We start from the raw sequence: 24,172 nt of genomic DNA on the forward strand, positions 1-24,172 counted from the left end.
GCCACCCAGAAGCAACACTGACCCTCCAGACCCTCCCACGTAAAGACGATAGGGCACTCTACCTGCATAGAGCGACAATCTTAGCAACCATCAGAGACACTAAGGGACCTTTAGAATGGAAAATTTAAACAATGGCAATTGACGTCAATCTCCTCTGAGATCATAAACTGGCCAATAGAGTTGCTGAGGTGGAATCTACCATTGCACAAACTAGGCCCACGGTTTTATCTCACGATGATAAACTAACCAACCTAGAGAAAGAGGTCAAAGTACTCCCGAAGCATATGGAGGATGTGGAGGCACGCTCTAGGAGGAACAATGTGTGAGTGGTGGGACTCCCAGAGAAAATCGAGGGAAGCTCAATGGAGTCATATATGGAAGAGTGGCTGGCAATTACTGTGATGGAAGGGAAACAGTCCAAATTATTTGCAGTGTTGAGAGCTCATAGGGTGCTCATGAGGGGGCTGGCCCCGGGCTCCCCCGCAGAGTAGCCATCATGAGGCTCCTAAATTACATAGACAGAGGCCCGGTATTGAAGGCAACAAGAGCCCATAGTCCTTGGCAAGTGAAAAGGGCAAGCATAGCCATATATCCAGACTTTACCAGAGTGGTACAAAAACAGAGAGCTACCTACCAGACAGTTAAGCTCCACCTCAGAACTCTAGAAATACAATATACACTATTCTACCCAGCGAGACTTCGACTCATAGTGGATGGCGAGACACATTTCTTTAACAGCCCAAAAGAGGTCTGGAGCTAATTGGAAAGACGGAGATTCCCCACGCCACAGTACAGGCGAAAACCTGATCCTGAGGATGGTTGGCATGAAACAAAATGGAAGCACAGATGGCAGAGACAGGCTTCCCCGGTGTTACAGAAACCTACCAGAGAACAAAAGGCAGTGGAACCAGCAGAGGTTGTGAAGGCAGTGCAGCGGCAAAGAGAAACACTGGGCGCCACCAGGTGGAATGTACTCTGAGAAACATTGGAGGAATCCATCAGACGAAGTATCGAGGGCAACACAGATAGATATACAAATGAATAATACAACTGTATTGATGTGGAACATCAACGGAATGGGACATAAGATCAAGAGGGGACTTGTGTACAAGCCACTGGCGCGATATGTGACCGATTTGATATTCCTGCAAGAGTCTTTCATGTGTGGGTCAAGTGCGTCAGCACTAACTAGAGGAAGATATAAATTACTGGGCCTCGCAGGTTATACTACAGGCTTCTCTGGGGTAGCAATACTAGTGCGGAAATTCGTCCCCTTAGAAGTCACCAAAATCTGGAGAGATCTCATGGTTAGATACGTAGCTGTGGTGGGCAGATGGGAGGGAGAGTTACTGCAGCTTATCAGTGTCTTTGTACCTCCAGGCCGGCATGCTACAAGCAATCAGTAAAGTAGTAACAGAGATCCAACAAGTGCTGACAATCATTAAAGGGGACTTCAACATGCTTATTGACCTTACCATAGATAGGACCTACAACAAAACATGTGCGAGTACCACATGAAGAGAAACATATCAGGTTTGCCTGAGCAATGAGTGTGGTTTACATATGGAGAGCACTCCACCTGCAAAAAAAGCATACTCACACTATTTGGCACAACATAATATACAAACCTGAGTAGACTACCTAGTCACCCCGGTAACACCATTACATAGATGTGCAGATGCACAGTACTGGGCACGTGGAATATCAGACCACTCCCATTAGAACTCACAATACAGATACACACTAAGTGCGAATGAACACCTGGTGAACTGCAACTTGGAGACATACTGTACTTCCCCACAGGAAATAGAAAGACTGACCCAAGTCACAGATAACTATTTCATAGAAAACAGGGCAGAGGAAGTGGAGGAGATAACACTGTGGGAAGCATATAAAGTGACGTTAAGGGGAGAAATCATAGCGGGTGAGGTAGCAGACAAGAGAAAGAGGGATCGAGAATGTAGTGAATTAGAAAGACGAATAATTGCCTTAGAGATGTAATATGCGCAATCGCCACAAGCGAATACGGGCAGATGGTTAGAGACAGCTAGAGCGGCAGACAGGGATGCGATCACCAATGTGGTGAAATTGACATATCAGGCCCAACAACGTTGGTTACATGACAGTGGAGACAAAGCTGGGAAACTAATGGCATGGCTCACATGTAGGGAGAATGCCAGGACCTGCATTGCTTAAATGGTTGACCCTCAGGGAGTTAAGCAATATACCAGTACTAACATAGCAGAAACAATGGCTCACTATCTGAGAGAACTATGTAGAGGGAGAGAAGGCAACTAAAAGAACATTCAGGAATTTGTAAGAGACTGTCCCCATAGGAAACTAGATAAGAAGGTGGCCATGACACTGGAGGAAGAGGTATCAAAGGGGGGGATAGGCCTGGCACTGGTGCAGCTGCAAACTGGGAAAACGCTGGGTCCCAAAGGCTCCTGGCAGAAGTCTTCCGCTGTATGGCAGAAAAAGTCATCCCCCCTACATAAAATCTATCAGTGTTTAGAGATGGAGAATTCCCAGAGGGCGTATGGACAGCAACAGTAATACTGGTTCTGAAGCCTGGGAAACAGGCAGATACCTGGGACTCCTACATGCCGCTGTCAATGCTTAACATGGAGGCGAAGGTACCTGCTAAGCTCCTGACAAATTATTTTCATTGAGTGAGAACAGACTTATTACATCCAGAGAAAATTGGCTTTTTCTTCCACATCGATCCACAAGCTTCAACCTTTGGAGCCTCTTCAATAAACTAGCGATGGCATCCTGGCTACAGATGCTGTTGGCGGTGGTCTCCTTGGAGGCCCACAAGGCATTCGACTCGGTGGAATGGCCATATATTTTCACTGCCCTGGAAAAAATGGGTTTTGGCCCAAAATTCCTAAAGTGGATCTGGTTATTATACACCAAGCCATTGGTGAGGATGAAGGTAAATAGGGTATTGTCGCAGACCTTCTCAATAGGAAGGGGGACGCGACAGGGTTGCCCCATCTTGCTGCTACTCTTTGCCCTAGATGTTGAACCTTTAGCTGAATGGATACGGAAAAACGCACAGTTAGTGGGCTGTAGGTGGGGCACGTCACAAGAAGACCGCATATGTTGATGATATTCAGATTTCTTTAACAGACCCAGATACCTTCCTCTCCAGGGTACAGGAAATATTTGAGATCTATGGGGAGCACACCAGACTTACAATTAACTGGGACAAATCCTTCTATACCCAGTGGGAAATTGGAAGAAGGAGCAACCCCTCCTTATGCCACTTACAATTGAGAGGACACACTTTAAATACTTGGGCCTCAGGATATCACAGTCGCCTGACAAGCACCTACGCTGCTGGTGCGTAGATTGAGAGAGGACATTAAACAATGGGAGAAATTACCTCTATCCCTAATAGGGAAGGCGGTGGTCTTCAAGATGGTTGCACTCCCACAATTTCTTTATATATTGCAGAACGCGCCATATAATTTGCCCAACAGACTCTTCAAGAACATAGATGCGTGGCAGAGAGGGGCACAGAGAATAGCACTTTCACACCTCTAACAATCAGTGTATGAGGGAGGAATAGCCCTGCCCAACGTGTGTATATACTATGAGGCTGCACACCTATCCATAATTAATGAATGGGCGTTTGCTGAAACAACTGGTTCTCAGGGTGGATAATGAGGTAATAGGGACAAAGGGATATCTGCACGTGCTCTACTAAGGGAAAATGAGAAAGGACACCCCTCCAGCCACAAGGCTACCAATGGAAATGTGGCAAAAACTGTACAGAAGTATAGTATGGAAGGGTAGACTGATGCCGGAAACTCCCCTGTGAGTACGCACAAGACTTCCAGAAGTGGTAACACAGGTGGGATTTCATCATTGGGACCTCATAGGCATTAGCACACTAGTTGAATTGGGGGATGCCAATGGCATGGCTCCATTTTCCCATCTCCAAATGGAGTATAATATGCATGCGTCACAACTCTATAGGTATCTACAACTTTGACACACATTGCAGGCACAAATAGCAGAGGACAAGGACATTATGGAGTCCACTCCACTGGAATATAGACTATTGGACACCCCCATCACAGCGAAACTGCAAAACTGATTTAGCAAACATACCAGACACTAATGAGAAATACTAAGACGGAACTAGCTACACTGAGGCATCAATGGCAAGAAGGCATGGGTGAAATAAAGGAAGCGGACTGGGCAAACAAACAAATTAATACAGCTCAAAATATTGGGCAGAGTTTACTATACCCGCTCACATCTGCACACCATAGGGAGGATCCCTGACCGAAAGTTTCTGAGACAATGTGGACTGAATAGAAGGATATACCAAACTTTATGGGAAGGCCCTAGACTGTTTACTTTTTGGTAAGGTGTACATCGGAGGCCAGTGATTAGAACTTAAGGCCAGATGTAGCAAGATATTCTTTTGCAACTCGGAAATTGCGAGTCGGTTCGACTCGCAACTTCCGAGTCGCAAAAGCATATGCAGAATGGTGTCTCAGACACCTTCTGCGAATCGCAAGGGGGTCGCAAAGACCCACCTCAATAATATTAATGAGGTGGGTCGCAATTTGCGACCCCCTTGCGATTCCCTGCACTCACAGGGATGGTGGCCTGCTGGAGACAGCAGACCTCCATGTCTGTGACTGCTTTTTCAATAAAGCAGTTTTTTTTTTTTTAATGCAGCCCGTTTTCCTTTTGGTTTCGTTTTTTCAGAGTAGGCAGTGGTCCACTGCCTGTCCGGAAAAAATATTTAGCGCAACATTCACAAAGGGGAAGGGGTTCCATGGGGACCCCTTCCCTTTTGCGAATGAGTTAGCACCCACTTGACATGGGTGCAAACTGCAAATTGCTTTGCGACCGCGTTCGCGGTCACAAAGCAATTCTGTATCGCGGTGCGCATCGCAAATAGGAAGGGAACACCCCTTCCTATTTGCGAGTCGCATTCCCATTTTCCGAGTCGGTACCGACTCGCAAAATGGGAATGTGCATCGCGATGGCCGTTTCGCATGGCACAAACTGCGAATTTCGCAGTTTGCACCATGCAAACCGGTTTGTACATCTGGCCCTTAATGTTCTATTAAAACACAATGAAAACACAGTTTTTCCTTTAGATCTTGGATGTGGTTTAGGACTGCACAAGATAGGGTGTCTGATGTTTTAATGTGGACTACATAAGAATTTAATGTTTCAAGTGTTGCTCCAGGATAAAGTCCCCCAAAGCTATCCTCAGTGAAAGAGCTGTAGCTGGTTCTATGAAGAAAAGGTAAAGTATGATTAATGTGTTAATTCTGAATCTTTGGGGTGGAATAAGCTACTGATATGGTTCAACCACTTCTTTAATATTGATGGAAATCTAATTCAATGGAAAAGCCGGATCTTTTTTAATATACAAAAAGGAAACATTAAAAATTATTTCTTGCCTGAAGCCCCTCGTATAATTAGCTTTAGCCTGCCTTCTGGCTTTTTGGTCCTGCTTTGAACAGGTGTGAAATGCTTCTCTCAGCACAGAAACAATGGCCTGAGTCTGGCAGTCTGGCAGGTTGGCATGAGGAGAAATATGACCCTGTTTAACCCTAGTAGAGCAATTTAGGAGTGTCCAAAAACTTAGTTAAAAGAGACAGGTGGAGACCTGTACTTCTAGGGTTTAGTGATAAGTGAAATTAGTGGAATTAGGGACCATATGTATGAAAACATGGCCTTGCCAATCGCAAATAGGGATTTTTAAGAAATCGCTATTTCCGAGTCGCAACTGGCCATGTAACAAAATTGCGATTCGGAATTAGTGATTTCTTACAAATTGCAAATTATGGTTTGCGAGGCCCATTTACCAAATCGCAATTTGCATTTTCGCAAATTGCAAATTTTTATCGATTCGGTAAAAAATCGCAAATTGCGAGAAATTTCGAGAAAGCACACCTGGAAGAACCTGATGACATCACAAGCAGCAAGTGAGTCATCCCAGGCAGTTTCAGGTGCCACACCCAAACCAGCATCCTGAGAGAGAGCAGCCCAGCCACACAGAGCAGCACTCTGAAAGAGGCAGCACACCTGGGCAAGGATGGACACCTCAGTCCAAGGAAAGGAGAAGGGAGAGAGAAAGAGGAAGCTCAAATTCAGCGAGCAAGAGCTTGAGGTGCTGACAGAGGAGGTGGTCAGGAGCCATGACCGTCTTTTTGGCAAAAGCTCACTCCAGGTGTCTGAGAGTGAGAAAAGGAGACTCTGGGCAGACATACAAACAAAGATCTGCGCAGTTGGAGTGGCACAGCTCTCCGTAGAAGAAATTAAGAAGAGGTGGTATGACCTGCGGTCCTGTGCGAAGGAGAGGGTGGCCAGAAGACTGCAGGAGGCCAGGGGCACAGGAGGCGGTCCACCCACAGAGGCACCATCCACCCCATTAGAGGACCTAGTGGAGTCCACACTCCTCCCTGAAGCTGTGACAGGGCTCACAGAGATAGACACCTCCGGCACACCAAGTACCAGCCAAGGTAAGTGCATTATTGAATTGTAACCCAATATGTGTATGCCCAAAAGCCCCTTAGGAATTAGCAAGTAATGTTAAACATTGTGAGAAATAGTCCAGTCCCCATATTAGAAGCAGCACAACAATGCATTATGGGAGTGGCAGTCCACAACCCATAGCTGAAAGTAGCACATACAATGTATTTAAGTAGAGCGACACCCAGAGGAACACAACACCCACAACACAGTGAAGAGAAGTACCTGTACCTTTATTACCACTGTGTGACCGTAATTGTAACAAACATAACTGACATGCTGCATATTGTCGTTGCAGGTGGGCCAGGCCCAGCAGCCACAGCATCAGCAAGTGTAGGCGAGACTGACACCCATCCAGCCTCTGATTCCAACACCAGCGGGTCTCTCACCATTGCACCTGCCCGACGCAGGCCCAGGGCACTGCCACTGCCAGACCTCAGCCAAGACTCAGATGAGCAGCAGGAAGGGCCAATTTCCCCATCACCAACAGGCAGGCGCAGCCAGATGCAGGAGGCCAGTTGTCAGCAGAACACAGCATCCCGCAGGATGGCGACAAATTCTGGTGCACAGCAGCATGAGGCAGGTGAGGCTCCCTCCTTCTTTGGTGGGCTGGAAGCTGCTATGTTGCAGCAGCAGCACCTACAAAATAAAAGGATCCTAGGATTACAAAATAATTTGCTTCAACACAACACCAACATGGGGGGCCTGCATCGCCAGCTTGAGTCCCTCAATTCTAACATAGAACTGCTGCATGAGGGACAGGTGCAGGCATCACAGGACACCAGAGAGCTAACATGTGCTGTGCGTGAACTATGCCAGGAGCTGCGCCATGAGAGGGTGAGCCACCGCAGACAGGAGCGCAGATTTATGAACATGTTTGGCGTCTTCTGTCGTTCTGTGAACAGGGTGGCAAATGCAACGTCACTGATTGCACGTCGTGCAGAGGCTGCACAAGTGGGGGCAGCACACAGCAGCAGGGATGTTGCGAACGGACTGGTACAGATCACCAATGTTATCGATCACATAATGGGACAGAGGTCAGCCACACCTAGTGAGCTTGCACTGGGGGACACAGAGGACAGTTCCAGCCTCAGCAGTGTAGCTGTACCAGCATTGGACACCAGACGGCGCAGTGCCAGGCACAGCACTGCCACTGAGGCGGACAATAGAGGTGCCAGTGTCGTAACTGGGCACCCGAGTGGTGTGCGTGGCCGCAAAAAATGACTGTAGCTGCCAGTGGAGTTATATTTTCACTATCACGTAATAGTGCATTACTCAGGTCCTTCATTGTTTCTAGTTTATCACTTAATATTTATTTGCAATTCGTCGAACAAACATTCCCTGACTTAAGGTAATACATTTATTTCACGACAGGTACAGTTGTCAGTGGATTTTTGTTATTCATACTTACGTCTGAAATGGTTGTGTGTGATGTCAGCACGCCTTTGCCTTCACTCTGCTGCACTGGTCCTGTCTGCTGGCTGTAGGGGTGGTATGGGATCATCATCCTCATCAGATTCAAATTCGCATATTTCTGCAGGTATGCCCTTGGTGGTAGCTATATTGTGCAAGATTGCACAAATAGCCACTATTCTACATGTGGTCTCTGGACTGTACTGTAGTGCCCCTCCACTTTTGTGTAGGCACCGGAAGCGACTCTTCAGCAGTCCAAATGTGCGCTCCACCACATTGCGGGTCGCCCTGTGTGCTGCATTGTATTTCCATTCAGCAGGTGTTGCAGGATTGAGGTAGGGCGTCATTATGTAGGTGTGCACTACGTAGGCACTGTCTCCTGGAAGGGACAGAGGGTATGATGAGTAAGTGAGCCATCTGACATCAGCACGCCATCAATGCGCCATTGTATAGAGGGACAATACCTAGTAGATATCCTTCTCCAAACTCCCCGGCTAGCAGTCTTGAGTGTATGCCGCTATGGCGAAAGATGTACGAATCATGTGTGCTCCCTGGGTACCTGGCCACGAGATCAGTTACGATGTAGGAAGCATTGCATGTCACCTGTATATTCATTGAATGTTGGTATTTCCGGTTGCGGTACACATACTCTGTGGCTGATGGTTTCAGATTGCCACATGTGTCCCATCTATGGCATCTAGGACGTGGGAGAATGGGAGAACTGTGCTATCTGGTAAAATTAAATTTTTGTCTGCTGTATTTCCTGTGGGGCGTGGGGGAATCTGATGTACTGGTGTAGTTGGCTCAGCATGGCGTTGATAAATGCATTGAAAAATCTGGAGAGGGTACTCTGTGATACCCCTCCAGCTGCTGCTATGACCCCTTGATAGCTCCCTGAGACGAGTAGGTGGAGGGAGCATAATACCTGCACATGGGTGGGTATGCTGTGAGTCCTTAGTCTTCTGCGCTGCAGTATGGGTTGTAGCTCAGCTATTAGATCAAGTATCATGGCTGAGTTCAACCTATACCTCTCATATATTTCCTCCTCTGTCAGGCTAAAAAGTGTAATGCGCACTCTGAAAATGTGCTCCTGTCTCCTCCTCCCTCTCCTCAAACCTGCCAAGATCCTCATCCTCCTCACCATGACGTAGAGTGCAGCCATTGTGGAAAAGAGTCTGAGGCATTCTGGGCCTCTTTATATAGGTTGCACCTGGTTACCACCTGGTTTCACTTAGTGGTATTTTGCATGTGCAAAATGCCATTCAGCGAAAAATCGCAATTTGCGATTTTTTGATGCATCGATTTGCGACTTGGATTTTGCGAATTGCAATTTGCGCCTCGCAATTTCCTACTGTAAATACCGAATCGTAAACTGCGACTCGCAAAATCAGGTCGCAACGCAAAAAATTGCTATTTTTGCGATTTCTTAATTTTGGTCTGCGGATGCCTTTCATGCATCGCAGACCACGTTTTTGCACTCGCACCGTTTGCGAGTGCAAAAATGTTTCATACATCTGGCCCTAGGTTCTTTATCCTAACTATACCTCAGTCCCATGCCTTTAGTCTGATTGGAGGTGGGAACTGGCTTCAGCACCAGTTTTCAGTGGTTGAGTAGAGGGGACTGCTTATCATTTTAAATACCCACTTAGTGTGCCACAAACTCCCTCCAAGGGGAAAACATTTTGCCAAGTTGGATTTTGTACTGAGAAAGGTGCACTGAGGAAGAGTTTGTAGTGCGACAAACATGATGTGCTGCAAATGTGGAAAGGTTTGCCCTTAGGAACTTTTTGCTAACAGTCAGGGAGAGTCCAGGTGCCACCCCAACTCCCTGGTTCGTGAATTGAAGAAAAGCCGCAGCCTACCCTAAGTACACTTTATGGACCTTCGTGAGAAAAGAAAAGGACTGGCTTGCTGTCTGTAATCTGTGTAGAGACGTGATGGGTTGGACCTGCTTCCATTTGTACCCAATGGTACGTGGGCTCCAAGATGGGCGGACGTTGCTATAGGGACATCAAAAGCTGAAAAAGGCCTTTTTCTTGGAGTGTGAGTTGATCACATACAACTGGAACTAGACTGGACCTTGCTGAGGCCTCTGCTGGAGTAGGGTATATGGGGCCCACGGAGCCTTAGAAGAGTAAAAGAAAAACTGACCCAAAAAGTCTGAAAATTGGGACTTAGACAATGTTTGGTCTAGAGCTCATGAGGACCTGGTGGCAAAGGCATCTGATTTTGTTGGGACTTTGTAGAATACAGCTTCAGGCTTGCCCCACTGGAAGATTTTGAGTTCCTAAAAAGAAAAAACTAAGTCCATAGGTAGAAATCTTGAGTGGGTGAAAGAGTGAAAGTATCTGCCCAACAATAGGACTTCAGCGATTGCAAAATTTTATTTTTCCCAGGCTGAGCTTTTCCTGCCAAAACCAGCAACTTCCGAGGGACCTCATCCAATGGCTATCCGAATTCATGTAGACTTCATCAGGTACAGCCTTCAACATTTGCCCTCTGAAGTATTTTGACTTCCATGAAGCAAACTAATGGCCTCATTATTAGTTTGGCGGTCCTACTGTGGGACTGCCAAACTCGTGGGGAGGGCGCCACTGCCATGACAGTGACATCTCTCCCGAGCGTATTCCAATGTTCCCACCGGTCTAACCTGCAGCAACATTGTAGTACACAGTTCCTGCCCAGTTGCCCAGCAGGAACAGTGCTACGCTATTGGTCTCAGCTCCTTTAAGGGAGCTGAGGCCAATATTGTAGCGCTCCAGCACCCTTGGAATGCGCACTGTCTGCAAAGCAGACAGTGCGCATTCCAAGGGTGCTGTGTGGGAGGGGCCCTGCACTGCCCATGCCATTGGCATGGGCAGGGCGGGCCCCCCAGTGGTCCATGGCACTGGCTTTCTGCTAGCCTTACCATGGCGGGGTCAGCTGAGTTGTAATCAGCCAGGCAGCCCTGAGTTCAGCGCCGCCCTGGCTGAGTACAACTCAGGCCACTGTCACCATTTTGGGAACCATGTTCCTGGAGGGCACGGCCGCCTTTAGGCAGGCCTGCCTGCCAGGGTTGTAATGTGGCAGTCAGACCGCCTGGAGTGAAGTGGTCAGACCGCCACACTCATAATGAGGCCCTAAGTCAAAACGTAAATACTTTGACTGGGACAACTTAACTTTCTTTATCCAACCTTTGCTCCTTAGAGATGAGTCTGAAATTGCAACTAGGTTCCAGCCAAACGCGAACGGTGATTTCTGGTTGGAGTTTTACTTTTCCTTGGTATTATTTACCTTAAAACATGCCTCCTGTCCATCTTTTTTTCTTTTTCTTGTCTTTCTGTATTCCTGTGCCAGTGGAGGGAGGGATTTAATTGTCCAGAATAAGTATAGCCTCTTGTGGGTCATATTGTGAACACTATTACAGGATGTTCAGGGAGTTCCTTCAGGAACCCCGATCGTCAGTTCGGCAGGCACATTTCCACTCAGTGTGGTCGGATAGGTGATAAAATTGTATTCTTAACGTTGTGGCTGACTGAAAAGGCAGAGAGGTATATAAGGCATCCTTCTCCATCCCGGACTTCCCAACACATGCAAACATTTACCACCCCCCTCCCCAGTTAGTAAATGTACTGTAAAGAAGACCTTGATGGTTACAAGATTGTGACTATTGTGGAGGGAGCAACTCATAATATAATCATGGCTTTCCAAGTCGATGAGTGTGTTACTGGTCAAAAGTATAAACACCAACTTAACACAAATTGATAACCGGAAATGTTTGCTTCTATTGACTTTTCATGTTTTTTTCTGTCTTGCCCTTGCCAAACTGGCGAACTGCAAAACTAATTCTGCTCTGATATAGACCATGCTAGACCATGCCCTCATGCTAAATAGGTGGGGGAAATTATTTGTAGCTGCAGCCCTGCAGCCATCACTTTACTCTATTTTTCCATACTACAGCTTGCTTCTCTTAACAGGCTTAAACTGAGAGCTCTAAAAATAGTACTCTCATAAACGCTGGTGGGAATTAATTTGTTGGCTGACTGCTAGAAACGTTGGAGTAGGTCTGACTTTCAACATGCAAATATTTACTTATGGGTTTTTCTACATTTGTGAATTATCTTTCTGTCTTTTTCAGGCTACTTCATGCTGGCTAACACTAGATTTTCATCACAGCCAGGCTACTTTGGTCGTCTATATGGCCCGTCTTTGCCAGGAAACATGCAGTATTGTCTGCGGTTTTATTATGCCTTATATGGATTTTCACAAATGAGCGACTCTCTCGCTGTTTATGTCTTTGAAGAGAATCACGTCGTTCAGGAGAAAGTCTGGTCCGTCCTTAACTCCCCACAGGGGGTCTGGATTCAAGCTGAAGTCACCATACAGAAACCAATGCCATGCCAGGTAACAGCCAATATTCGGTGCCCAGAGCAGCTTATGTACTAGAGCGTTGCATGGATCAACTACTGATATGACTAGGTGCGCACTGTCAGTGTAGTTTGTTTATTTGTGTGCAATAAGGGTGGAGAGGATAAAAAAAATGGTGGTTTGTTGCACAAGTGGTTTACCAAGTACTGTGCATGGCACGTATAGACACAAACACACAAAATGCATTGCACAGCATGAAACAAATGTAACCTAAGAAATACAAATCGATGCGCATGATCTCAAAGTTTCAGATCGCTACAGTGCATTATGAAATAATTTTATGTTTAAGAAAAAAGCGCTGTTAAAAAGGTTAAAACCATGCCATCAGTTACACATATACAGAGCATGGCGGGGTGTGGGGGTGGGGGATTTTGGGGAGGCTGAAATGTTTTGTAGATTGTGCATTGTACACCATAATCAGCAAATTTCAGTGCTTTTTCGGTCTTGTGTTCACTGAACCATAGCTAACTTTTAACTGTGTTTTTCAGTGGATTTTATGTTTTTTTAACCATGTACTGTATTCACTTGCCATAGCCCCGTTCTGTGCTGTGCATGGCATTTTACCAGGCTCTGTACCCAATTCCTTTTAGCTGTGTGCAACAAAAGTTGCTCGCAGAGCGTTCTACACATTGCACTAGGCTTACTTTACTATGGGCCTCATTACAATTTTAGCAGTCACTTAAGGAAGCTGATGCCAATAACCTAACACTGTTCCAGCCGGCAGCCCAGTGGGAATGCGTATTGCAATGTTCCCACCAGGCAACCCAGCGGGAACAGTGTAATACGCTTGGGGGGAACATCACCTTCATGGTGGTAGCGTCCTCCCCGTGAGTTTGGCGGTACCGTGGTGGGACTGCCAAACTCTTATTGAAACTCTAAGTGTCTTCCAAATTTCATGCTGATTCATGAAACAGTATATATTCAGAAAAGGAGAGGAAGAGGATTTGGCTTCAAGCACAGCCTGCTATACTAAACATAATTTCATAATAGAGGCTTGAATCTGTGGGGCTAGATCTAAACAAATCTATTTAATATGTATTATCAAATGGAGGTAACCAAATGATATTGGAGAAGACACCTCACCCACTACTTATTATGGCATGCTTCATCATCAGCATCCTCACCGCACCAGAGTAGGTAAATACCACCTAGGAGGACTCAACCAAGCTTGGAGTTCTTATATATTTATTGTTCTGGACATAAGCAGGGATTCAGTCACAAAAATATCTAAGAGCAAACTCAAGGATTCCTTTTTTTAGAGAGTACCCCTGATATGGTTTAAAGAAAGTTACAAAAGGATTCAAGATGAGGTATAATGGTTCATCAGTCCATTCACCAACATTTTTCAACTGAATGTACAAGCCCAAAGGATCCACCGTCTTCTTCAGGACCTATCGATTCCCTGCCTCTCTGTTGCATGCACTCCATGAAAAAAATGAGACATAAGGCTGTGATAACTGTCTTGTTTTGTTCCCTATTCTGGGACAATATGTAGCACCAGGATACAGAGGACTTGATTAGATGTAAGAGGCACACCATCTTCTGACTAATGTATGACTACAGGAATGGTACATCCTGGTTTTGACCATGGCGCTATATGTCTTTATAAATATTTATATGGTTACATACATGTATACGTTGTGGTGTACCACATTTATAGAATCTGAAATGGTGAGCAAGATCTGAGAAGAAAATATCAAAATAAAGTATGGCCCCACTATTCTTCAATCAGTATATTTCAGTCCTTTAAGAGGCCCTGCAGCAGATCATGGGTGATGCACTGACGTGAGATATTTGGCATATGTGGATGATCTTGTCATTCTGTTTACATCCCAAATCGGGCTCCAGCGTCTGCTTACCAGAGTGAACGAGTTCATCATCAATCACAACTAGGAGTTTAACATCAATAAAACTAAGTTCATGTCTTTTGGATGCTGCAAAAATTTGCCTGGCACACTGGCTAGAAGAAAATTGATTACATATTAAAATATGCTGATCTAGGGGACATAATCAACAACATCCTGAAGTGGAGCCGACCTTTAGAATAACTGCACTGCAAAGCATTGAATATTGCAGGAAGAAATGATTGCATCATTTGCAGTGAAATACTTCTACAGTGCCATTGGCCTTACCCTGAAGGTAGCTCAAGCTACATTAGCAGCAGCCCTGTTGTGTGTTGCACTCGGTTGGTACCAATATTCTTGACTTGCATCAGGAAATTACTTAATTTAAGGAACTCTATGCCGCAACCCTGATACCACAACCCTGATTAAGAATATGATTAGGTCTAATGTCTTTTGAAACTTTGGGCATTATGACCCAATGAGTTACTTTATTGACTGTCATTTGGCGGACAAAACGTTTTAAGAAACGTGACATATCAACATTTAAAGGCATCGCTAACAGGATGCCACATAAGAGATCTCATGATTAAGTATAAGCTGCCCGCAATAAAAAAAACTAGTAAAAATGACAAGAGCTGCATGAACGTGGTTACTAAAAAACAAAATATAAATATCCTGCTGATTAGCTGACACAGCAATGCCAATCCATTATAAAAAAAATTGAAAGTACCATAGATAGGTTTACTATGCAACGACATCCATTTCACCAATATGAATGCTGAAATAAAAAATCGTACCTACATTTTAGACTACTATATTTACCTTTTAGACAGTTTGGTGGACCACGAGAACCCCTAGCAATACTACAAATGTATGTCAAATTTGAAACTTTGTGTAGAATGTTTGGAACATATCCTCTGTTTATGTCCAGAGCTACTCGAGTATCGCAGCAAATACCCAAAAACTATTTTGAAGACTGAAAGGATAAGAACAATATCCGAGGGAACTCTCTTTTGCTTTAAGGGTGCCACTTCAAAACATGTCACTCATGTTAGAGATACTTTCAGTTGGCTCCATGTAGTGGGAAAGTAAAAAAAATTGAATGTATTGTTACAAAAACAATGCTCCATCATATAGCTCCGTATTTGTCACTTGTTTTATATACTGATTTTGTTTAATGTATTATATGTGGTTTTCGAATCTTACAAAATACAAAATCTTATTCATTCATGAATTCATTCTTTCACTGTATCTATTATGCTTTACCTATTAGCTGCACTATGTAGCATAACATGCGCTTCACACCAAGCTCTAGAAGCTGTTTGCTTCTGGTGACACAACATTGACTTGTTACCGACTGCAAAAAATGGATTACAAAACATGCAAAACAGTTTACATTTTAAGAAAGACAGACATGTATGTTCTTCCAGAGAGAATTCTATAAAAAGTAATGTTAGTGCCAGTGTAAATTTCTTTAAGGAAAAAATATTTCATGAGATTCTTCGCCAGACAAGACCTCAAATCAGTTTTACTGAAGCGACTGTGGTGGTATCCCAAATAAATACTGCATCATGTTTTGGTGGTAGCTTTCTTCATTGGAGCAGGGAGTTCAAAGAGCTAATACAAACAAATACCTGCAGAAGTCCAGACTGAACGTACTATAAAAAACACTTCAATACACTTGTCTTTATTTAATAGGACAGGACCTCAAACAGGGCGTTAATAGCAAGGATCTAGCCTGTAAAGCACTTCAAAGTACATTTACCATGAGGGACTCCCTGTAAAGCACTTCAAAGTAAATTTACCATAACAGAGTTCGATCTGAACGCCGCTAATAACGATTTGGTGGGTTGCTGCAACAACATACTTGAGCTGCAGAAGGCTACTGAAACAAAACTACTATTGACTATCTGAATATTAAAAAGTCATAACTAAGTTCATGAATTTCAAAGGGGGTAAGGGCTATGCATTTATTTCTAGCCTGTTTACTTCAACAGCTCAGTACTTTTGACTTATGGAGGATGGGGCTTTTCTCATTTCGAAATAAATCACTGAAAATGTCTTGAAATATCGTAGAGAAGTTTTCTTTCAGCAGAACTTGCTTCTCTTAAGTTTGTAAAATCACAAATTGGAATGTTCGAGGGACCTTTTCTATTTTTGGGGTAATTCTAAGTATTGAGCCTGCATGTTTCTCCTTCATAATATTTCCTCCATCTAATACTTCGAGCAGTAATCTCTTCCTAAAAATCTCTCAGGAGCACCGCCAATAAAAACTAGCAAAGCTCTAAGGTTTCAGAAAAAGCCAGTAGCTAAAACTGTGTGATCTCTGGCACTATATCGTGGTAAACAATATAGTTGACAAAAATATTGTGTCAAAAATATTGTTCACTACAATATTCTGCTCGTATGCTTATAATGGTAAGTAAAAAATATAATTGACACTAATACTGTCTAAAAATAGACACAAATATACATTTTTAAATATAGAGTTTAAAGTAGTAAATGTTAAATATTTTAATAAATAAATTTAATATAATGTACAGTGAATATATTTCACTAATATTTAATACTATATATATATATATATATATATATATACTTATATGAACACACAAATATTTTATATCTCTCTATAGTGTAACATAAAACAAATATTTATTTCACATTATTATATTAACATTTTAATACTTTATATGCACTAATATGAAAATATATCTGTATGTATATTTGTAGTAATGTAAAATAATAAATATTAAAATTATGTACAATTAATATGTTTACTAATTATATTAGACTAGGTACTTATAGTTAGGCCTGCTTTTCTATATCAAAAGCATTTAGTCTGCTGCTAATAACTTTGGCACTGTTTAAAGAATCTCCACAAAGCTTTCCAAGAAGGTGCTACTTTTTGCCAAGTTTGCACATATCAAGTTTCGGGGAGACCCTTCAAGCGGGCACCTGCCCCAAAATAAAAAGGGGGTCCCAAAACACAAAATCCCCATGCCTCTTTCATAGACTTCATTAGGGCGGTCTACAGCAAAAACCACTGAATAGAATTACAATAAATTCGGCACCAAATTTGACAGGAAGCTAGAGCTTGGTCCGCAGATTGTGCCTTTTGGGATTTGGTGTAAATCCGTTCAGTAGTTTTCTAGAAATTAAGGGTAAAAAATAATTCAATATTTTGGTAGTTGAGCTCTGGAGAGTCTCAGAGACTCTTTTGGGAGTGCCAATTAACAAATAGAGCGTTCTGATTGGCCCAGGGAGCTTTATCCTTTAAGCCATCTTGCTCCCATGGAAGTCAGACTCCAGCGAGAGCAAGCTCTCTGAATGGCTGCCAGCAACATGAGAAAAATGTTGCTGGCAGCTATTAGAGAATTTAGGGCCTCATTATGAGTTGGCGGTCCCACTATGGGACCGCCAAACTCACAGGGAGGAGGCCACCACCATAGCAGTGACGTCCCCCCGAGCATATTGAAATGTTCCTACCGGGCTGACAGGCGGGAACATTATAATAAATGTTCCTGCCGTTCTGACCAGTGGGAACAGTGTTAGGATATTGGTCTGGGCTACTTTGAGGGAGCCGGGGCAATATTCTAACACCCCAGCAACCCTCAAAATGCGCATTCCGACTGTGCTGCGCAGGGGGACCCAGCACTGCCCATGCCATCGGTATGGGCAGTGCAGGACCCCCCTGCGTCCTCTAGTCCTGGCTTTCCACCAACCTTTTCATGGCAGGGGTCCCCGCCATGTGAAGGCTGGTGGAAGAAGGGTTTGTAATCAGCCAGGCGGTGCTGAGTTCAGCACCATCCTGGCTGGTTACAAGCCCAACTGCTGTCATGACACTGGGAACCAGGTTCCTGGCGGGGATGGCGGTCCCCTGGCGGATCAGTCTGTCAGGGTTGTAATTGGGTGGTTGAACCGCCAAAGTTGCGGCGGGCTGACCATCAAAACGAGTGTCCTGGAGTTCTAAAAAAAAAGATATATGGGGCAAAGTAGAGATATCCTGGGGCTAAAAAAGAAAAATAAGGCAAAAAATGCCGCGATTCCATGAGACTCTTTTGGGATTAAAAAAATGGCAGCTGGGCTGCATTTAAGGTATACTGCCCATTGGAAGCCCACCTTTGGGGCATTGAATATGAAGGGGAGAGGGGTGTGTGGCCCCCTCACCGATCCATTAGATGGCCTTTTAAGCACACCCCTTCTGGTCAAAAATTTTTGGGGGGGTCTTGGGGTGATACGTGGTCCGCCTCCCTGAGCGATTGGAGGACCCAGGGAGTACATCCCTTGGTCCAAAATAGATTTTTATGCAGAGGGGGGGCTTGCCGCCCTCTCTCCCTGAGTCTCTGAAGGTCCTGAGGAGCCCAACCTCAGGGAAAAAGTGCTGGGCCCCAGGAGATGGGGTCCTCGGGCAGAAATCGCCCCTGAAATGAAGGCTGTGACCTCTACCTATAAAAATGGTGTTGTGCCCCAAGGGATGGGTCTGCAGGGCCAAAAATAGACTGGGGAGCGAGGGCTGCATGCCCTCTCCCTCTTGAATAAGATGCTAGGGCTCCAAGTGAATGGGGTGCCTGATGCCAAAATCAACCTGGGGAGGGGCCTGCATGTAATTATAGCTCGTGGCCCCACCATGCACAGTTTTTTTGTCAGAAATGTAACTGCAAATATTAGATTGATATTATCAATAATGTTATTAAAGATGTCATGTGTGCTGTAATTTGTGGGGTAATTAGCAATGCATAGTGAGGGCGCAAAGTATAATTACCTTAGGGCACGAGTTATAGTTACTTGAGATTACTCTAACTATAACTGGTGAATTTCTATGGTTGTCTACGTTTAAGATGTGAGCTTAACTATAACGTCCCTGTAGGCTTTGTTTTTTTAAGTAAATATCTATGGTTTTTGTAACGTGAAGTAATTTTAATTCCTATATGTTAATTCAAACACCGCCGCGCACGGCCCTTGGCCGTGTATGGAGGGAGTTGGCTGCAGGGCTTGTGGCCAACCCCCTATAACCGCCTAACCCCACCTCTCGCACAGCCTTTGGCCATGGGTGACAGGAATTGGCCACAGGGCCTGGCTGGAGGCCTACCTCCTATAACCACTCAAGCTCGTGCCTATAAGATTCTTCCTGTGGCACATGGATCCGTGGGTGTACGAGTGAGTGTCTGTGTATGAAAGTGAGTGTGAGAGTGTCTGCCTGGGTGTGAGACTGGGTGTGAGAGGGTGTCTCTGGGTGTAAGTGTGGATGTAAGACTGTGGGGGTCAGCACGATGTTGGTGGTTCCATGACCGCCATGTTGGCGGTGGTGGTCATACCGCCAATAGGCTAGTGGAGAAGAGCACCAAGTTATGACCATGGCGGTATTCACAACAGAATACAGCCAATCCACCAATGACACTGCCAGTGCGGTCAGACTGCCACAGATAGCGGAAGGCACCTTCAGGCCGGCGGAGACCATGTTACCGCCGGACAGATTACGAAGTTGCACACCGCCAAGGTTTCTGCTGCGGTCGCACCACCACAGAAACCCTGGTGGAAACCAACTTTATAAAAGGAGAAACCCACCTTCAGGAAGTCATACCTGTCTGGTGCTGCCATGGAACCTGAACTACATGTCTTCCCGCTGCTCCTGCTCTCCCAACGACTCCGGAACCAACAACGACGGCAGCAACCGTGAGTACACACACTTATCTGTCACTGTTGCATAATGCCAAGGTCGCGACTCACATACAACAAACACATCCGGAAGGGGTGGTGAGGTCGACTCATACATGTACTCCTACACTGATACACACATTCACAGACAGCAATATACACACATGCACAGACTCAGGACACACAAAACTGCCCATACACACTACCAAAACCGTGCCGCAGACACACAGCTCCTGCACTGTCAAACACAACAACACACAATACCAGCAGAGTAAACAACTACACAACTGCAACACCTCAAACGCACTGCTAAGACTCCACAACACAGACCCTCTCTTGACAATACATATATACAACGCAATGTAACAACATTATTGTACCAAGACATACAATCACACAGCCATAAGAGGCATAAGTCACACCACGCAAACACACCACACAGCGTTTCAGACATGCCAATCACCATACACGCACACAGTACAACCACACATGGGCACACCACACTCCAAATAAAAAAAGCCAACACAATAAATGCACACAATATCAACCTAAATATATGTCCCTCACACATACATGCCCAACACACCATACCCAGCCATCACTGCGGGAGAAATGCAAAGCACACACCCACACAAGCAGCTCAAACACAACAGGTAGCACAACCACAATATACACATAACACACTCACACACAATATAAAGCAGGCAAGACCATAACAGCCATGAGGAATGAAAGGCAGGACAAAGATGTAACGCTGGAACCAACAACTGGTTGGCCCAGATGTATGTCAAAAAATAATTCAAAGAACGGATTAGATATCAGTATTCATAATAATAAAAGGCCTTAGGCAAGTCCCAAAACCAAAAGTGCAACATGCACAGCTAGCATATCCGACTGCCCCTACTTGACTCCTGACTGCTAAATTACCTCCACGGGTAGGGGCACAAAGGGGGCAGGCAGGCACCTCACAGATTAGGGGGGAGGAGCAGAGGTGGAGGTTTGGGCCTAGGTCTGGGAAGGGGGTCTTTGGGCTTGGGAAATGGGGTCTTCGAACGTGGCTTAGGGGAGGGCTGGGATCACTTTGGAGGGGTCGACTTTGTGGCGGGTAGGGGCATGGGTACTTGCAGGGGGGGCAGTGGAGGACTTGGAGGTGGCAGTGCTAGACTTTAGGATGGAAACTGATCTTGGTTTGACTTGGTAAACAGGTTTGAGAGCGGAGGGAGAGGGAGTGATTGTAGGAGGTGTCCTGGTGGATGTTTTGGGTGCAGGTGTGTGTGAGGAAGGCTTGTGTGTGCTAGGTGTCTGTTTGGTGGGTGAGTGTGGGCGTTTATGTGTCTTGGGAGGAGGGGGGAGTAGCTGGGAGATGCAGTGCTGGATGTGTGAGTGTCTGTTGGGGTGGTGACTGCAGGTATGGTGGATGTGCTGCATGTGGGTGTGCCTTTGGTTGTGGTGGCTGCAAATGTGGTGACTGGGGTGGATGTCTGCAGTTCTGCTATTGTGTTGACTGTGGGTAGGATTGGAGTTGTGACTGGATCAGTGAATGTTGGTGTTGTGTCTGCTGGTGTGTCAGGTGTAGTGTCTGTGAAAGTGAGGGTGGTGGGGGAGTCTGTACAGGTAGTGGGTGTTGGTGTGTCTGCAGGTGGGTGTTGTCTGTGTGTATGCTGGTGGTGGGCCTTGTGGTGCTTGTGTTTGACTCAGGTACCCTTGACTGTTGAGGTGGCTGCGTGCTTGTCTGTCTGAGTGCTCTGTCTGGGACGGGGACAGGGTTGTGGGATTGGGTAGAGGACAATGGAGGGTGGAAGGAAGACAAAGGGTGACTGGCTGCCATTGGTGCAGAGACCAGAGCTTGAAAGGATCTCTGTAGGCCAGCCAGTGCACTGTGAATGCCCTCCAGGAACACATTGTTCTGTTGGACTTGAGATGCAAGTCCCTGGATGGCATTCACGATGGTCCACTGACCCAAAGAGGTTAGGTTGACCTCAGGAGGTCAATAGCCTCCTCACTGAGGGCAGCAGGGCTGACTGGGGCAAGGGCAGAGGTGCCTGCTGTGAAAAAAATGCCCACCCTCCTGGGTGAGGGGGCACAGACAACTGGGTGGGGAGCTACAGGGTGGGTGGTGGTAGTAAGGGGGGTGGAAGACAAAGATAGTGCTGGGGTAGTTCCAGATGGGTCCGCCACTGCCAGAGAGTGTCCACTGAAGGAGAATTCTGAAGATGATGAAACTGAAGATCCGATCTCCCCTGTGGCACTCCCCTCACCCTCTGGGCTAATGGGTCTCTCGCTGTTAGTGGTCGCAGCACTCCTGGTCCCGTAGCCGGCAACATCCCCTCTCGCCTGTGCTCATCACCGTCACCTGACGATGCTGATGCACATAAATAGAGAGAGAGGGAGTGAGAGACAGAGAGGGAGAGGGAGCGAAAGGAATGTCACATTCCTTACATACACACATGTTTACTTGCACAATTGCAAGTAAACATGTCCAGGCAAGGCTATCTCCATTGGCATTACACATTTCCTACATCATGTCACACCACGTTACTACTATCCACCCTTTCATGTCATCCCTCACACCCACATCACATTCTGAGTAAGTTTGCATGGCTGGAGTAATCCACCTGGACACCTGTAAAGTCATGCCAGCCTGCTACTCATGCCCTGGCAGAAGTAGATATATCATGCATATTCCGGATCATATCTCTCCATACTCCTGTCACCTATTGGAAGAGCAGGTGAGTGATCACAACACATCATACATGTCCTCAAACAACACCTGACCAGTCCATCTCAATTACTAATGTCCCTTGAAAGTGTAGACTACCCAATTCATAGACCACACAGTATGTGGCATACATATCACATTGCTGTCTGACCCCCTATACATATATGCTAACATGGGTACCTGAACTGATGAAGCCAAAACAAGTGGCACTCCCATACAGGTGACAACTGATGTGTAGAATATATGTTTGACAGTCACACAATCACAGAGGAAAATCTGCACACACTAAACACAGATACACCCCATCACTTCATTATTGCATGTGCAGCTATAATAGCCTACATAGCACCCATTACACACCCACAGGCAATCACTGAGTGCAGTGTCACAACAACTACACTAGAGGCAGCCACTATTGACATCATAGGCCACCTACCATTCCACCTGACATGCTGTTACAGTTCCAGGACTTGACAACATGAGTAAACCAACATCACTGACACCATACCTAAATCCAGACTACACAAATGTCAAACGGAAATGAAATATAAATATGATTAACGCATGGACCTGCACGACTGCCAGTGCATTAAACACATTTTCCATTACAACAAATACCTGTTTCGAAATAGTGGTACAACAAGACTATTACTTCATGAACACATAAGTGATGCAATACCTAATCCTCAACTGAGTGGACAAATCAGCTAGGCCAAGGGTAGCATAGATTGTCCTACTCCACTTGGTACGCCCCCAAGTAACCATTGAAAAATGATGTAGACAGCATATTACTAAGGTTACAAATTAATTGGTAGGTCATTTGCACACAATCCACGCATGCACACACCCACGCATACACATATACATACCCACACACCGCAACACTAACATACATTGTCGCACACACGCATTCACAACACACAACATACACGTACACCCACATGCACGCATACAATAACAGACACACAGCCCCCCACACACACACAACACCCCCACACACGCACACACCACCCCCACACCACTCTCCTGTTGAAGAACCCGACTTACCTGCTTACAGGGAATCCTCCAGCAGGAGACGGGACGCAGTACTGCTACCAGCAGCAGCGTCCACCAGCAGAACACTGCCAGGCCGTATCATGGAATATGATACGGTAGGCGGTGTTTTGCTGTTGTAGTGCTGCTGCTGGCAGCAGCGCAACCTTACCGCCGTCCGCCGCCATGACCGTTGACGGAATTCCACCAGCATTCTGGCGGAATTCTTTCGACAGTCATAATGCGGGTGGGCGGCTGGAAGCCACCGCAACGGTATGTTGGCAGCCATCGCCGTGGCGGTAGGCGGTCAATACTTCTGATGTTGTAATGAGGACCATAGTGTGTACAGAGTCCAGGGGTTCCCCGAGAGGCTTGATAGCGGCAATAGTAGATAATACGAATGCTCTATTTGTGATGGTGTGGTCGAGCAGTTAGGCTTATCAGAGTGTGGTGTTAAGCATTTGTTGTGCACACACAAGCAATAAGTGAAAACACACACTCAGTGGCTTAACTCCAGGCCAATAGGTTTTCATATAGAAAAATATTATTTTGTTAATTTATTTTTAGAACCACAAGATTTATTTAG

The 24,172-nt window shown here is 45.5% G+C and overlaps 1 protein-coding gene across 1 annotated transcript in view; it reads left to right on the plus strand.

Annotated features, from left to right (window-relative positions):
* The window catches only part of MAMDC2 (MAM domain containing 2), a 480,378-nt gene that overhangs the window by 354,317 nt on the left and 101,889 nt on the right, over positions 1–24,172 (plus strand). The window contains exon 9 of the mRNA XM_069228830.1: positions 12,044–12,309. Coding sequence (XP_069084931.1) covers positions 12,044–12,309 — 266 coding nt within the window. The remainder of the gene's footprint in view (positions 1–12,043; positions 12,310–24,172) is intronic.

This window comes from Pleurodeles waltl, chromosome 1_1 (assembly GCF_031143425.1).
Source record: "Pleurodeles waltl isolate 20211129_DDA chromosome 1_1, aPleWal1.hap1.20221129, whole genome shotgun sequence".
Taxonomy (NCBI): Eukaryota; Metazoa; Chordata; class Amphibia; order Caudata; family Salamandridae; genus Pleurodeles; species Pleurodeles waltl.